Here is a 17,163-nt window from a genome sequence, read left to right as displayed (position 1 = left end):
TAGGTGAGTGATCACACCATCGTGATTATCTGGGTCGTGAAGATCTTTTTTGTACAGTTCTTCTGCGTATTCTTGCTACCTCTTCTTAATATCTTCTGCTTCTGTTAGGTCCATACCATTTCTGTCCTTTATCGAGCCCATCTTTGCATGAAATGTTCCTTTGGTATCTCTGATTTTCTTGAAAAGATCTCTAGTCTTTCCCATTCTGTTGTTTTCCTCTATTTCTTTGCATTGCTGGGTTAGAAAAAGCTTAATCAGAAGTTTTCTACTAGTGGATCTGAATGCCAAATACTTCAAATTTCAGCTTTGCCATTTACCAGAATTATTTCAATTCCCTGTTTCAATTCTTTTGAGGCAACAAATATTTATTGAGCATCTACTATGTGAAAAGGTGATCTAAGCAGTGAACAAAAAGGCCAAAAATTTTTGCTGTCAAAAAATAAGCCTTCTTAGTGGAAAAATATAACAGCCTAAATAAATAAATGCCAACATAGGAACAAAGATACACACATGTATGTCTGAAATTATTAAGTGCAGTGGGAAAAAGTAAAGCAGGGAAAAGGCCTAAGTAGTGCTGGGTCAAGAGGAGATTACAATTTTAAGCCAGGTGGTTAGGGCAAGCCACACCGAGAAAGTTAACACTTGAGCAAGAAGTCTAGAGAGGTGAAACAGCAAGCCACAAAGATCTCTGGGAGAAGACTGTTCCAAGTAGAGGGGATAGCCAGTGCAAGGACTCCAGTGTGTGAGCAAAGCTGGCATGTATGGCTGGGGAAAAATGCAGGATGGAAAGAAGACTAATACATGAAATTACAGCCCTGTAAACCACTACAAAGACTTTGGTTTTTACAATGAATAGTACAGAAAGCCACTGGAAGCAGAAAGATCAGGTAAATAATTATAGCTTGGACCAGGGTATCTGCAGTGGAGATAGTGATTAAACAGTCAGGTGCTGCGTATATTCTGAAGACAGAGCCAAAAAGGCTTTCTAAAGGACAGGTATGTGGTATTGGGAAAGGAAGTCATGCACGGCCTGTTGACCTTTGCATGGCTGTAAAAGCACCATAGGCCTGGAACGTTTCCACACGTGGAAATAAGGGGCCCTCACAGCTTATGCTGAGCTTACTGTCTTGTTTGAGGGTATCTTTTCCTTTTCTAGCTTGATGTGTATTTCATTGTTCTGCTGACGTGTGTGTGTCATATGGCACCTGACCAACCCCACCATTATTATTTACAGTCTCAGTGGAGATGGAACGTGGCCCATCCCTGCAGCACAGACCATCTCCCTGCAACAGCACAGGTGGGACTCGTTCACCATAGGGGGCTGACACTCACTGCTGAAGCTTACTTTGCTCTCTCTTTTCTGTGAGAGTAATGCATTGCTCCTTCCAATGCCTGTGTGAGTCGTATCTTTCTTAGTACCCCCAACATCTACAAACCATGCAGTGGGTTGAAATCCTGGGGCTGCTGCCCCTGCTGGGTAGGAAATGGTTGCTGCTTGTTAACAAGTAGTGTAAGAGAAAGAAAGGAGAGTCAAGGATGATTCAAGGTTTCTAGCTGAGTACCTGGAGTACTACTAACCGAGACAGAAAACACTATGATGATTCTTTCTGTTTGGAATACATTTGTTTTCTGACCAGACCATTTTCAGAGCAATGACACAGGTGAAATCCTCACTGATATAAGTTTAAGACAGAGATGGAGAAGAAGAATTGGTTACAGCAAGTGTAGACAAATCTTCTGAGGACTTTTGTGATAAAGTGGAACAGATGTTTTCATCTATAACACAAAGGTAAATATAGAATCCATATAAGTTTATCTGAGAATTAAACAGAGTGCCCAGTACACAGTGAAGTGCTGAATAAATGATAGCAATGACAAGCTGACATCAAGAAAGATTATTATACCCTTTTCCCAAATATCTCATTTGAGCCATCTTGAGAATGAATGTGAATCTATCTGAAAGGGGTCTTACTACTAAAATTCTTATGGATTCTTAGGCTCACTGACTTCTTGAGAATGATCAGTTTTCTATAGATGCCTCCCCTCAAAAAACTCACAAGTTTGTTTAGATATGTGCTAAGTCACTTCAGTCGTGTCCGACTCTGTGCGACACCATAGACGGCAGCCCACCAGACTCCCCGTCCCTGGGATTCTCCAGGCAAGAACACTGGAATGGGTTGCCATTTCCTTCTCCAATGCATGAAAGTGAAAAGTGAAAGTGAAGTCACTCAGTTGTGTCTGACTCTTTGCGACCCCATGGACTGCAGCCTACCAGGCTCCCCTATCCATGGGATTTTCCAGGCAAGAGTACTGGAGTGGGGTGCCATTGCCTTCTCCAGTTTAGTTATGCAAGTTGTGCCCTTTTTTTTTCACTCTTTGAAGCCAGATATGCCAATGTAAGTCTAATATATCTTCACAAACTCTCACAAGTAAAACTCAGGAAAGACAGAAAGGATAATAAAATTCATCTGTAAAACATTATTCTACCCATTTCCTTCCTGATGCCATTAGGGAGAGAAAGATACAGAGAAGGGTAAGCTGGTATGGAATACCAGACCCTAATCAGGATTTCTGGGCTCCAAAATCACTGCAGATGGTGAATGCAGCCATGAAATTAAAAGATGCTTACTCCTTGGAAGGAAAGTTATGATCAACCTAGATAGCATGTTGAAAAGCAGAGACATTACTTTGCCAACTAAGGTCTGTCTAGTCAAGGCTATGGTTTTTCCAGTGGTCATGTATGGATGTGAGAGTTGGACTGTGAAGAAAGCTGAGCACTGAAGAATTGATGCTTTTGAACTGTGGTGTTGGAGAAGACTCTTGAGAGTCCCTTGGACTGCAAGGAGATCCAACCAGTCTATCCTAAAGGAGATCAGTCCTGGGTGTTCATTGGAAGGACTGATGCTGAAGCTGAAACTCCAATACTTTGGCCACCTCATGCGAAGAGTTGACTCACTGGAAAAGACTGTGATGCTGGGAGGGATTGGGGGCAGGAGGAGAAGGGGACGACAGAGGATGAGATGGCTGGATGGCATCACCGACTCGATGGACATGAGTTTGAGTGAACTTCGGGAGTTGGTGATGGACAGGGAGGCCTGGCATGCTGCGATTCATGAGGTTGCAAAGAGTCAGACACGACTGAGCGACTGAACTGAACTGAACCAGGATGACAACACCATCCATGTGGGGAAGTGGTGGCTGACAAGGTGAGTACATGCGGGGTGACATTCTGGCACAGGCGTTAAAGCCTGACCATGGTAAAGAGGCTCTCTGTGCAAGACAGAAGTGACAGCAGCAAGGGGAGATTGGTCACACACAGAAATGTTGATCTAATGGATTAATATTTTAAGGATAATGGGAGCTGGGTTTCTCATTGTCAGAGAAGGGAATTACAGATGCAGGACACTAGAATTAATCCTCTGGTGTTGGACTGAAGTTGGAAGTATTTCTATGAATTCATGGTTTTCAACACATATAAACCAATATAAAAACAAATGTGGGCAGTATACATCAGCAAAAAAAAAAAAAAGGCAAAGTAAGGATCTCCAAAAATGTGCTTCTCCTTAACAACAAAAAAATGGCAGAAACTGTTAAAATCAAGTTTTTCAGAGCTCTGGATATTGAACAAAGTTTTGCAGCAGCCTGAGGGACATTTATTCCTGAAAAGCAACTGAATTTTGGTAAGAGCGAGGAACTCTGTGACATTTTTAACTTGCCATAGTTCCATCCTCTGCTCCGTAGCAACATGACGACCTTGAAAACTAACAGCTTGCATTCTGCAGTGAAAACAAGCAGCCTGGCAGCCACCAGAGGGAGCAAAATGGGACTAGAGCTTCCTGTAAAGACCCACTCCCAGAAAATTACGATTATTTGACCTGTCTGTTGATTCCCCAAGGAGTCTACCTGCAAGGTTCACTCAGGATGAAAGCCTTTTCCCCAGGAGCATTTGTCAAAAACAATTACAGACAAGTTAAACATGGCCAATGCCTAAGGTGATAGATGAAAGTTGGAGAAGACAAGAGACTAATCAAAAGGCTTAAAGGTAAAGCTTGGAAACAAGATGTCCATAAGGGTTATGAAAGACTCAGATATATTTCTGAGATTTTATAGGGCCATACCTATGAGTAAGGTTTTAGAGATGCCCAAAGCTTTCTGTATGCTTTAGGAAAGGCCTGAGACAGTTTTAAAACCTCGCCTCTGGCTACCCATGAGATTCTGCGCAAGTAGAAAGTCAACTGACTGACTGACTGAGTACTGAAGACACACCTAAACACACACACACAGCCCCACGGCAAAGACTGAGAAACTGATGGTTACAGGCATTTAAGGAAATCTCTGTCTAAACACTAGCTAATCACCAAGTGGAGACTTCAGTGGCCACAAATGACAAAAAATAAAGACTTCACAGAATTAATGCATAGAAGTTACCAACCAAACTATATTAACAAACAACAATAAAAGCTGGCAAACCCATAGAGACAGAAAGTTCAATGACTGTCAAGGGCTGAGAGCAGAGATGATGAGAGACTTATAATGGATACAGGATTTTTTTTTTGAAATGATGGAAACGCTCTAGAATCAAGTAGTGGTGATGTTTTCATAACCTCTTAAATATACTAAAAACCACTAAGTTGGTTCACTTATTCAAAGGGGTGGATTTTATGGGATGTGAATTATATCTCAATAAAAACGTATGTTTGTGTGCATACACATGCTTATGCATGTCTATGTGTATATTTATACTTCCCAGCCCTGTTCACTGTGGTGCCTTGTGAGAAATGACATCCCAAAGCAATGAATACACCTAGCAGATCTTGGTTTCTTACCATTTTTGACTAAAGAAAACAGGGCTCCTTGGAGAAATGGCTAATTGTAGAACTAGGGCAGAGAAAAAAATCTTGGGACATCTTTTTGAAGCAGAAAGAAAGGCAATGCTCTAAGAATGACAGAGTACATCTATCACTTGAAGGTCTTAAAAGTCTCCTGCTTTCTAATTAGGGACAAACTGAGCACCAAAAGAAATAATGCAAGTGAGAGAATATAATCCCCTGAATAAAATGAAGATTCACGAGTCCAAGTGACTACAGTAAGTAATAACTAAATGGAAAGTCTGATAAGGAATGAGATATTTACATAGCTACAAATTGTGTCACACAAAATACTTATCAATTACAAAGGCAAAAGAGTAACTTCATATCAGAGAAGCCTGGTGAACAGTATCTTATTCAAACAAGGTAACAATGGGGAAGCGCCCATACCTGTGTGCTACCGGGGAGAAAGAAGTTAGAGCAGAGAATTCCTTCCGGGTTATTTCTGCCAAAAACATATAACCTAAATCTAACCATGAGGAAAAAACAGGCAAGTGAAATTGAGGGACATTCTAAAAAATGACTGGTCTGTAATCTTCAGGTCAATAAAGTGAAGGAAAGAGTGAGAAATTGTTCTAGACAGAAGGAAATCAAGAAGGCAAGATAATCGAAGGAAAAATGTAATTGTAAACTAGATTCCTTCTCTATATAGATAATATTTAAATAATGAGTGAAACATTAATAAAGACTGAGGCTTAAGTGGTAGCAATACAGCAGTTTTTGCTTTTCTGACTTGGATGCTGTATTCAAGTCATGTGGGAGAATATTCTTGCTTGTTAGAAAACATCCTAATGTATTTGGGAGTGACGTCGCATCATGTTGGAGAATCACTCTCAGATAGTACAGGAAAATAAAATTCTGTACCTGCAACTTTCTTCTAAGTTTGAGATTGTTTAAAACATATAGAGAAATATGGAAATAAGCATACATATATATAAATAAATTTGACAGGATCATTTTTGCCTTGATTCTAATAATAAAAACTTGGAGCTCAAAAAAAGATTATTAAGTTTTTCCTATATGCTGATAAAAAGGGAATATCAACATAAGCTCTAAAAACAGATTCAGCGATATGAAATCATCTAAACACTGGTGACGATAAATGCAGAAGGCTACATGTCTCACAAATATTCACTCACAAAGCAATTTTCTTATCTAACATAGCTGGCAAGATTCCTAGATTTAAGTTTCCTTTTATATAACACTTTAAAAAAAAACCCTGGCAACAACTTAAAAGTGAACTGATATACCCTTTTGTTTTTAAGGAAATGTAAAGTAACTGCCATATCCTTTAAAAAAAATTTTATGTCCTTGTTATAAGAAACTACTGTGTGATTATGGTAAATTACTCAGAGGGTTTATACTCTTGATTTTTAAAAAATGGCACATAAAGGGCATCAAAAGGAGGAAGGAACTCTACAAAATAAAGAAAAGCAGCAGCCATGTTCTGAAGAAGTTTAACCTGAATAGTCGTTATGAATAAAACTGCAGAAGGAAACGGTAGAAAGAGAGAGTCTATGTACATTAAATTTTCATCTGAAATATCAGTGTGGTGACCATGAAAATGCACCTCTCAGATCTCCAACATCAGGGAACATATTGACCAAGGGTCCCAAGCGGTTGCACCAAGATCACACTTGCCATGGGCTGCTCCCAATTAATGACTGAGCACAGCAAGAACCCAAAGGCAGGCCAGCTTCTGGGAAAAGTGGGCGCTCACAGGCCACCCCAGTGGCTTTGCCAAACTTTCCTTAAAAGTGCCCCACATCCAAGACACTTCCATCTGACCCTCTTCCCTTCCCCTCTTCTTTCGGAGTCAGACTAGCATGGCTCACCCAGCTTCCTTCCCATTTTCTCTTACAAACACTTCCCCTAATACATTTTTTACACATTTAATCCTGTCTGGATGATAGGCTTCCTACAGGACATGGAATAACACAGTCAGTTGCATCAAGTCAAGAATGCTGACTCAACTACATTAACACCAGATAACCAGCACTGACTGCATCAGCAAGCAGGGACAAAGAAAAAGAAAATGTCAGAGACAGCCTCTTCCCTCCAAGACTGAACACACTGCAGAAAAGACGTAAATGAAACTAATCAGATAATGTTCAAAATATAATCCATAATAACCTAAATTGTGCAAGAGTATTTTTAATCTCTAAATCACTGTGGGTAGAAGTGGGTAGGACAAGCTTCACAAGGGAAGTGGGCAACTAAGAACTGGACAGATGGGAAGGAGGAGGAGAGCAATTCAGATTCACACCCTTCCAAGGTCTTTAAGACATGTGAGAAGAGGTCTGGTTAAGGAGGAGGCTTCAGAGTTTTAAAGACATTGCCAACTGCATAGCAATTGGTAAACAGGAAGGAAGTGCCCATAATTCTACAGCTAACTAACTCAGAAATAACTGAAGAGTTTATTACTTAGGATATTTAAGGCATCTGAATCTGGTATAGAAACACACCTCTATTGTGAGAAAAATCATAAATTCAGGAGGTACACGATTACCATTTTATTTGAAGGTTCTTAGTGTATGTCTTTGCAGGCTAGTTTTGTTTTTTCCTTTTCTAGTTTAAAAAGTAACCTTACTTTTCTCCTTTTCCTCAAAGAGTAATGTTTTCTTAAGAGAGTGACTATAATCAAACCCTTAGGATATACTCTAATCCCTGAATTCTAATTTTATACATTTTTATTATCCTCATAATCCCACCATTTCTCTTCTTTATTCTAATAATGGTGTGACGGCTTCAATTAGCCTTTCAGTTGAAAGACTACAGGCTCCACAGAAACTACAAAGCTATTTCAAGAAAAGCTCTTATGTGCTTATGCATATAAAGAAATTTAAAAAACCTCTTCAGACACTCTCAAGAGCATTACAAATCTCTCCTTCTCTTTCCAGAACTCCAGCTTCACAAACCTGACCTTTTCACTGTTACAGTTTCAGAAGAAAACTCCATATTTAAAATAACAGTATGTCTTCCCAGTTGAGCTCTGACTCATACAAAGTCTATCCTATTAATGTGTATTAAAGAGAAAAAAAATCCAAACATCCTTAAGGTATGACTTTAATGATACTAACAAATATAAAAAATATTTAAAAAATATTTATGCAAAAGCTAAGCATGAAGTTAACCCCCCAACCATACACACAAGTGAAACTTTTCAACTTTAGGTTGCAAAGATTTTTTTTATGTGTATGTATATGTGTAAGCATGCACCTGATGTTCTGAATAGCTACAAACATAATTGTCCTTCCATAAAAGAAGCAGAAATAGCCAATTCTTCTAAAATTTGAAATGACTGATTTAAAGGAGGGGGGAAAATTAAACAAGCTGTTACTCTGAGAGATTAAGTCTTAGCAATATGATAATCTACTATCCCCCTGTAAACAAGATCATCAGTGAGTTTCCTCCTCCTCCAGAAACTCTGAAACTAATAACTAACAATATGTCTACTGAAAAGTTTGAGGAATACATTATAAAGGTTTGATCTCTCATATTTCCTTACAGGAGCTATGTAATACCTTATAGAAGGGGAAATTTGTGGGAAAGTGCCTATAATAATACTAAGAATAGCTCAGCAGAGATTTTCTGGTAGTACACTATCAGGTACACAAAAATTAAAGGTAGGGCCAACCAAAGAGGAAGGTCTCCAGGAAGTATCTCAGACTTTTAGTTAAGATCCTGGAAGATCCTAACCCTCCAAGCAAAAAAAGAAAAAAAAGAAAAACTGGCTCAAAGGGATATGGCATACTCCATCTTCTTAACAGAGGAATACTGAATCTGCTCGGAATAAACTAACATCATCCAAAGCCTTTATACTTTTTCATACACAAGACCCAGAATTCTATTAAATATGATTGGGCAGGCAAAAAAACATGAGTGAATAAATAAAAATCAAGAGAAAATAGGAATACATTCATGTAAAGTAAAAGGGAAAGTCGCTCAGTGGTGTCCGACTCTTTGTGACCCTATGGACAATACAGTCCATGGAATTCTCCAGGCCAGAATACTGGAGTGGGTTGCCTTTCCCTTCTCCAGGGCATCTTCCCAAACCAGGGATTGAACCCAGGTCTCCCACATTGCAGTCCAATTCTTTACCAGCTGAGCCACAATACATTCATAGGTGATCAGATACTAGATTTTATCAGACTTGGACTTTAAAATAACTGTGATTAATCTGTTCAAGAAAATGAAAGGGGGAAAAAAGTAATTTAACCAAGGAACTAGAATCTACTTTAAAAAAAATCAAATGGAAGTTCTAGAACTGAAAGTCCCTTGGACTGCAAGGAGATCCAACCAGTCCATTCTGAAGGAGATCAGCCCTGGGATTTCTTTGGAAGGAATGATGCTGAAGCTGAAACTCCAGTACTTTGGCCACCTCATGCAAAGAGTTGACTCATTGGAAAAGACTCTGATGCTGGGAGGGATTGGGGGCAGGAAGAGAAGGGGACGACAGTGGATGAGATGGCTGGATGGCATCACTGACTCGATGGACGTGAGTCTGGGTGAACTCGGGGAGTTGGTGATGGACAGGGAGGCCTGGCGTGCTGCGATTCATGGGGTCGCAAAGAGTCGGACACGACTGAGTGACTGAACTGAACTGAGAACTGAAAAATAAAACAACATTAATCAAGAATTTAATAGATTAGAGGAAGGATGATAGTAGGCTATAATGTGTTCAGAAAATGTCCTTCAAACTAGGAATCATTCAGGAAGCCCAAAGAAGGGAGATGCATTACAAGTAGTCAAATAGGTACAAAACTGTATTGAAAGTACTATCAATTCTGTAGCAACTCATCCCTAGTCACAGTTCAGTTCAGTCGCTCAGTCATGTCTGACTCTTTGCGACCCCATAAACCGCAACATGCCAAGCCTCCCTGTCCATCACCAACTCCCAGAGTCCACCCAAACCCATGTCCATCAAGTCGGTGATGCCATCCAACCATCTCATCCTCTGTCATCCCCTTCTCCTCCTGCCCTCAATCTTCAATCAACCCCCCCATAAATCAAGAAAACAATATAAATAATACACAATTGTATCTACTTTCACAAGAGTCAGTAACCATTTGCATTCTGTAAAAATCATGTATCAGACCACTCATCATTTTGGTATCAAAATAACTCCTGAAATGCTTTAGTTCTTACATTAAATACAACCTCATTTTTTAGAAAAATATTTGCTGCAACAGGGGTTACATTTATTTTTGTCCTTCTACAAACCATCATACTGTCCAATTATTAACCCAGATGAACAGAGGTATGATTTTTCTGTAATGTGCTCAATCCCTTACTTTAATTCACAGCAGTAGCCTCTTTTATATAAATCAGTTTGCTGGAATCAGAAAATTTGAAAAAGCAACATGCCTCAAATTAAACTGCACAAGAGTCACTTCAGTCTAATCTGTTGTGAACAATGTTTTAGCTAATTACTATGACTGACTTGTATAGATATATATATATATATCTAGAGATATATATCTAGAAGTAAATCACTAAATGTACTACATTTCATGCATGCATGAAACACACTCCCAAACACAGTAACAGAAAGCAAGGTAAAGATTTCAAAGTAAAATCACACCCATTTATAGTCCTGGTATTGACAAACAGAGCTGGGACCTAATATAGGAGTTATTAGTAACTGTTTGATTCCTCATTCAATATGTCCTATTTCAGAAAAAAAAATTCAAGCAAACTATAATAAGAATAATCTTATCACACCCCACGCTCTTACTGAGGAGGAAATTTAAGAAGTGATTTTCCCAAAGTCTTAAATCTGCCTACAGGAGAAGTAAGAGCAGAACCGGATCTCTTTAAGTTTAGTCCTTTAAACTATGCCAAACTGTCTCCCAACTAAAACCAGATTTATATCATATGTAAATTAGAAAAGTGCTAAAGATACTTGGGGAGACCGTATCTTCTTCCTCCTCTAAAGGACACTATTTTAAAATATGTTGTTGACATAATTAATAGGAAAGAAAGGAGGGAGAGAAGGGAAAAAAAAGGGAGGGAGAGGAGAGAGAAAAGGGAGGGGAAGGGTGTCAAAACCTTCTAGAACCTTTCTAGAATCTTATGAATCCTATTATACTTTCAGTTCCACTTCCACACAAGATTTTATGACAACGGAAGAATCTTTGAACATTTTCAACTTCCTCCTACTCTGAAAAAGATATTAAGAGTCAAACACTAAAATTGACAGGGCCATTAAAACATGACAGTGAGTTTTTACCAGTATTCCCTCTAATCTGACAGTTCAGATCATTCCTCATTTCATCAGAGTCACTGAAAACTTTTTAACTACAAAGTCAGACTGTATCCTTGAAACTAGAGTCGATTTCTATACTTATTCTAACTTAAGTTCTCTTAATAATTTCTCTCTCAATTTAAGAGCACAGCATATTACATTTCTAGAACAGATTTCATTGATGAGGAGTTGTCAGAAATAAATGAGGTGATATATGTGAAAGTACTCTGTAAATTTGAATTTATTATAACACCTGGAAGGTATTGTGTGAAAAAAAAAGTCTATAAATGTGTTGCTTATGTGAATACCACCATTCTTAGTGGTAAATCATTAAATGCATTTCCTTTACAATCAAGAGTGAGACAAGGATGTCTACTATCATTACCTCATTTTAACACTATAATAGAGGTTCAGGTCAGTGCAATAAGACAAAACTTATTAAGGAAAAAAAACAATAAGAATGGCTTAAGAAGCAAAACTGTCCTAATTTACAGATTATGTAACTAAATAGCTGATTTAATGCCAAGGTTTTATTAACGCTTATTCAGCTTTGTGCAAAGTATCCAGAATGGAAACTTTATTGCTGAGACTGTGAGGTATGATGTTAGATACTATTCTAGAAATAAAAATGATAGAATAGGTACATCATACTCAGTGACCTTAAAAGTCATACATGGCAGGATAGAGCTCATATGGCTCAAATTGAATACAAAAAGGAAAGGAAAGTGGATGTACAAACTTGAGAAGAATATTTAATCTAAACTATTTGTGATTATCACCACCATCACAGGTTTTCCTGCAAGAGGACTGGACTACTAAATCACAGCAGCTCAAGAGGAAAAGGAATTGTGTCAGTTACAAACTAAGTGGTCCACAAAGCAGGACCCCAACAAATTTTGGTTTCTCCAACATTTTCTCATATATTCATCTCTCCTCTCCTCCATCATCAAAGACAGTTGAAAAGTTATGTTTGGGTAATATATATTTTAGTACAATATTAAAAGCCTTAAGAAATTTTATTCACTATCTTGAATTCTGAAATGTTTTTAATATGATTTTTTTTTTTTTGGTTTTCCACATTTTCATGAAATTCAGTGTGATTTAAGCTACTTAGCAATTATAATGTATCTTAGAGCTACATTTTCATAACATTTTTTACTCAGAAAGAGTTTAAAACTGTGTAATCATATTACAAAACATACACTGATAATCTAAAATGGCTACAGAAGCTGTGGGAATGTATACCAAATACTTTCTAGTGAATTCAAGGCTGGATTATTGGGTATCAACTACTTAAATGTACCAACTATTTAACTTTTATCTTTGTGTTTAGTAGTGTTTTGGATGTTTCCCCTCTAAATCTTACATAAGGAGGCAAATACTGGTTTACTACAATGGAGCAAAACTGTGAGGTAAAGGCTGCAAGCACATCAATCCATCTGTTTCAGATATGTGAAACAAGTTTCTAGATTCAATCAGAGACAAATTGCAAGAAAAGTTACTGAATGGCTGAAAATATACTAAAGTCTAGGAGAAAAACGGTGCTCCATATAGCATAAACCAGACCTTTCTAAATAACTTAAGAGACTATATAAGTTTTGATATCTTCCTGATACAAACCAGACACTAGCTTGTAAAATTTCAAAACTGGTAGAAAAAAATCTTAATAATTACATTTCCTTTTTACAAGCATATAATGAATAAGATACATTTTTTGTGATATTTGATGGTTTGGGGCATTTTAAAGACTAGATGACATATCACCTTCCAGAAATCAGTACACTGTCAGACTTTAAGTTAGTAATATATTTCTAGCTCTAAATGATATATTCATATAAAAATAGACTTCTGAACAGTGTGTACATTTATAATCCTCCAATATGGCTACATCAAAAGAAAAGAAATGGGGAAAAAAAAAGACAAGATAGGAGTAGGTAGAAGGCTAAAACACAAACATGCAAGAAGGATTTTAATCAAAGTGTTACATTTGTAGAACATCAATCCTACTTGATTAGCACATGTAAGCACTGCTTTTATAAGTGCCATTTTTTTAAAAAGTAAATATAAAATGATATTGATATGTGAGTGTATTTCTGACTATCTACTTACTAATCTCTGCTACTTAATACTTAACTAAAGGCTAAATTTGATAATTCAGAAATGTGTAATCTGGCTTGAAAATTAGCCATGGTGTTTGTTGTTTTTCCATATTATTACAAGATTTTTGTGTAGCTCACTATTCATTCACCATCTTTACTGGAATGGCAGCTAAGGACAAATACTGAATATACGCACCACACTTTGTAGGACATTTTAACTTTGAGGATAAAGGGCAAAACTTTTTTTAATGGAAATTTTGCAATTTTGAGTCTCTAGCCTCAATTAGCATGGACAATACAAGTTAATGATATACAATGATTTGAAAAGTTATTCTGCATTTCTAACAGAACTTTGAGACATGAATAATCTGATAACTATTATCCACTAATAAAGTCTTTTTTTTTTTTTTTTAATTTAAGCAAGGTCTATTTACTGAAAATCAGGAAACAGTTTTCTTCCAAGTCTACTAATAATGAGAGAGAAGAAAGATTTCAAAACGGGACATTAAAAACTGCACAAAGATGTGACAGAACTCAGAGGATATCAACAGTATCAGAGAACCTGCCAGTATCCAAAACAGGTGCCAGGCTGTTTCCTCCTTTTGCCTGCTGTCAAAAACTGCAACAACTGCCACATTATCTTGTCAGGCAGACAGAGTCGTCGAGAATCCTCTGAGCCTTCACTGCAGTAGCCTAAGAGGACCTTTCAGTGCCTTCCTGTTAGCATCAAAGCCAAACTGAAGTCAGACGATGCCCCCTCCCTCACAAGAAGGTACAGAGCACGCAGCCCGAAAGTCACCTTCAGGACTCAGTATGGAGGATCTGGTGGTGTCAGTGTAAAGGACAAACAATGGCACAAGGCAAATAAGAAACGCAGACAGAAAGAAAATCGAAAAAACTTTAAGATGCGTTCTTAGAATATAGCCCTGAAAAATAAGTTAGAAAAAAATAAGGCAGAGGGCCCTACCTTGCAGATCTTGTAGAGAGATTCTTGGCCATCTCCTCCAGTATCTTTGAAGTAATCGTGTGCAGGAAATGTACGATGAATATCTCGAGTAATAACACTCTCCTGGGCTGAGTCCTAAAAAAACAGTAGAGTTGGTCATTAATCTAAATTTTCTTAATTATGAAAAATAGTATGCACATGTTAAAACATTTCAAACAGCACAAAAAATATTTGCCACTTCCTCCATTAAAAAAAAAGACAAAAAAACCTGCCTTCCTTCCCAGATGCCTAGTTCCATTCACCAGAGATATTATAAATACCACCGACAGTTTCTTTTGTGTCTTTCCACCCATTTATCTCTAGATGTGTGAATCCATATTTATGTGAGGGGGAGAGGAGAGAGGGAAGTTGCATACACCCACAAATAGACATAAGCTCTCTGCTCTTTTCACTTAACAGGATAACTGATAAAATATTTTGTATTGCTACATGTAAATGTATTTCATTCTCTTTAAGAGCAACTATTAAAAAGAATGAGATACATCTGGATATAGACATACCACAATTTATTTAACATTTTCTTATCACTGATGTTTTGTATTTTTTCTATTTATATCACAAATATTATCACTAGGAATATTTCCATACATACATGTTCAAGACAGATTCCTAGAGGTGGAACTGCTAGGATACTGGATATATGCATTTCCATTTAAGGTACTTTCCCTTCAGAGTTGTTGTACCACACATAATCCAAACAATGATAGTGTCTGTGTTTCTCCACATCTGCCCCAAACCAAATATTATCTGACTTTTTAGAGAATCTGATACGTGAAAACTCAGACCATAGTCATTTAAAAAATACAAAATATTATCAATCTTTCCTCCCAATAGGTAAATTACCCGACTCATTTGCTTCAGAAAATAAAAAGCCCCCAAACTAGCATCCTAAGATGACATACATTTTAAATATAAATCCAGAGGCTTTTCTTTTCCAGACAGATTTAGGATCTAAAAGTTCAAAACTGAGTAAGTTCTAAGCTTTAAAAAAATTGATTAAAAAAAATGATTAATCATTCACTTGAGTTTATTCTTCTCAATGTTTGTTTTATATGTTTAAATGTCAAGAAAATAGAACGAGACTATTTCTAGCAACCCCAATAATGAAAATATTCTCCACAATTAAAGAAGCATCAATGATTATTAATGCAAATTAAAAGTGTTGTTTAATATCTTGTTTCCATATTTGAACAAATCCCTTCTTTCAGTTAAATTAAGAAAAAGAAAAAAATGTTTAATATATGAGTTACTTTAATAAATGCTATTTCTTTTTCTTTTCTAGCCGAAAAGTATATAAGGAGGAGTAGCTGAGGAGCTCTAAAGTTAAGCCAGAGCCTTCTCTTGCTGCCTTTTTCATTTCAGCTGCCATATCATGCTGGGTGGTAATTAGATCGTATATCATGTGGAGAAACAACTAAAACTGAAACATTCCAAATCTGCCAGCAAACACCAAACATATTATAAATCAGTCCAGAGGTAATTCTGATGGCTTGTAGGAATGGAATGCTAAAGACAAATAAAAATGAAACTTTCAAAAAATTACCATACCTTAAATAAAAGAATACAAAGAAAGTTTACATTTATCATGGCCAATGTAGTTTCTAATGGTACAGACTATTGGGGCAAGGTGGGGATACAGAACAAGGTAAATATAAAGGCAATGTATATGGAAATGTATTACAAAATGAATGATTTATCTGGTCTGATATTGAGTCTAAGCAGGTGAATCTGGTACCAGGCAGATGAGTTTTCACTGTCCAGATTTCCTCCATCAGTGGGTTTTCTTTTCAGTAAGTCTCCACTGACAAACTCTTTGAAAAAAACAGCCAATGAAAATGTTACTCCTCCCAAGTTGAACTATTTTAGGGGCTAACATGTGTCGACTGCTTCACAGGATAACTCACTTTTCAATTTCTGAGATGCTGCGGGAAAGAAATCATTGGACTATATTCCCTAGAAACTGCCTACTCTGTTGGTATCATGCTATGTTTAAATGGTGCCAACAGTCTGATTCAGAGAAAGAGAAATTTATCAAAAATTTCTAGGATATAACTGCATAATATTGTCAATTTTTTCTACGAATAGTTGAATCTTCCTTGTTTGTTTTAAAAAGTAAAGGGGCAAAATCAAATGAAAATATTGGGTTGGGCAGAAAGCTTGCTCGGAGTTTTCCATAAGATGTTATGGATAACCCATTAAAAATCATAGACTTTTCTGCACTTAATAAACTTTACCTTGCTATGATTACTTTTAAATGCTTTCTACATATGTGTTTCTAGAGTTTTCTTCCTACATATTGCTCTCAGTTGACTAAGGGAACAATTTCTGGAACTTCACTTTATAAACTAAACAAGCTATTTTTAGCTACATTATTCACTGATGCCTTTCATTTAAGTGAAGGTTAAGAAGTACACTGAAATGAAGTGAAAGTTACTCAGTCATGTCCAACTCTTTGCAACCCCAAAGGAGTTCTCCAGGCCAGAATACTGGAGTGGGTTGCCTTTCACTTCTCCAGAGGATCTTCCCAACCCAGGTCTCCCACATTGCAGGTGGATTCTGTACCAGCTGAGCTACAAGGGAAGCCCAAGAATACTGGAGTGGGTAGCCTATCCCTTCTCCAGAGAATCTTCCCAACCCAGGAATCGAACTGGGGTCCCCTGCACTGCAGGCTGATTCTTTACCAACTAAGCTATCAGGGAAGCCCTAAGAAGTACACTGCTGCTGCTGCTGCTGCTGCTGCTAAGTTGGGTCAGTCGTGTCTGACTCTGTGTGACCCCATAGACAGCAGCCCACCAGGCTCCCCCATCCCTGGGATTCTCCAGGCAAGAACACTGGAGTGGGTTGCCATTTCCTTCTCCAATGCATGAAAGTGAAAAGGGAAAGTGAAGTTGCTCAGTCGTGTCCAACTCTTCGAGACCCCATGGACTGTAGCCTACCCTGTAT

General features: G+C 37.5%; 1 protein-coding gene across 2 annotated transcripts in view; it reads right to left on the bottom strand.

Moving 5' to 3' along the window:
• The window catches only part of RABGAP1L (RAB GTPase activating protein 1-like), a 680,557-nt gene that overhangs the window by 310,445 nt on the left and 352,949 nt on the right, over positions 1-17,163 (bottom strand). For both annotated transcript variants that reach the window (XM_010850085.1, XM_010850086.1), the window contains exon 13: positions 14,182-14,295. In XM_010850085.1, the coding sequence (XP_010848387.1) occupies positions 14,182-14,295 (114 nt within the window). The remainder of the gene's footprint in view (positions 1-14,181; positions 14,296-17,163) is intronic.

The sequence above is a fragment of the Bison bison genome, unplaced genomic scaffold (genome assembly GCF_000754665.1).
Source record: "Bison bison bison isolate TAMUID 2011002044 unplaced genomic scaffold, Bison_UMD1.0 scf7180017864289, whole genome shotgun sequence".
In the NCBI taxonomy this organism is placed as follows: Eukaryota; Metazoa; Chordata; class Mammalia; order Artiodactyla; family Bovidae; genus Bison; species Bison bison.
This window is presented reverse-complemented; position numbering and strand designations above follow the sequence as displayed.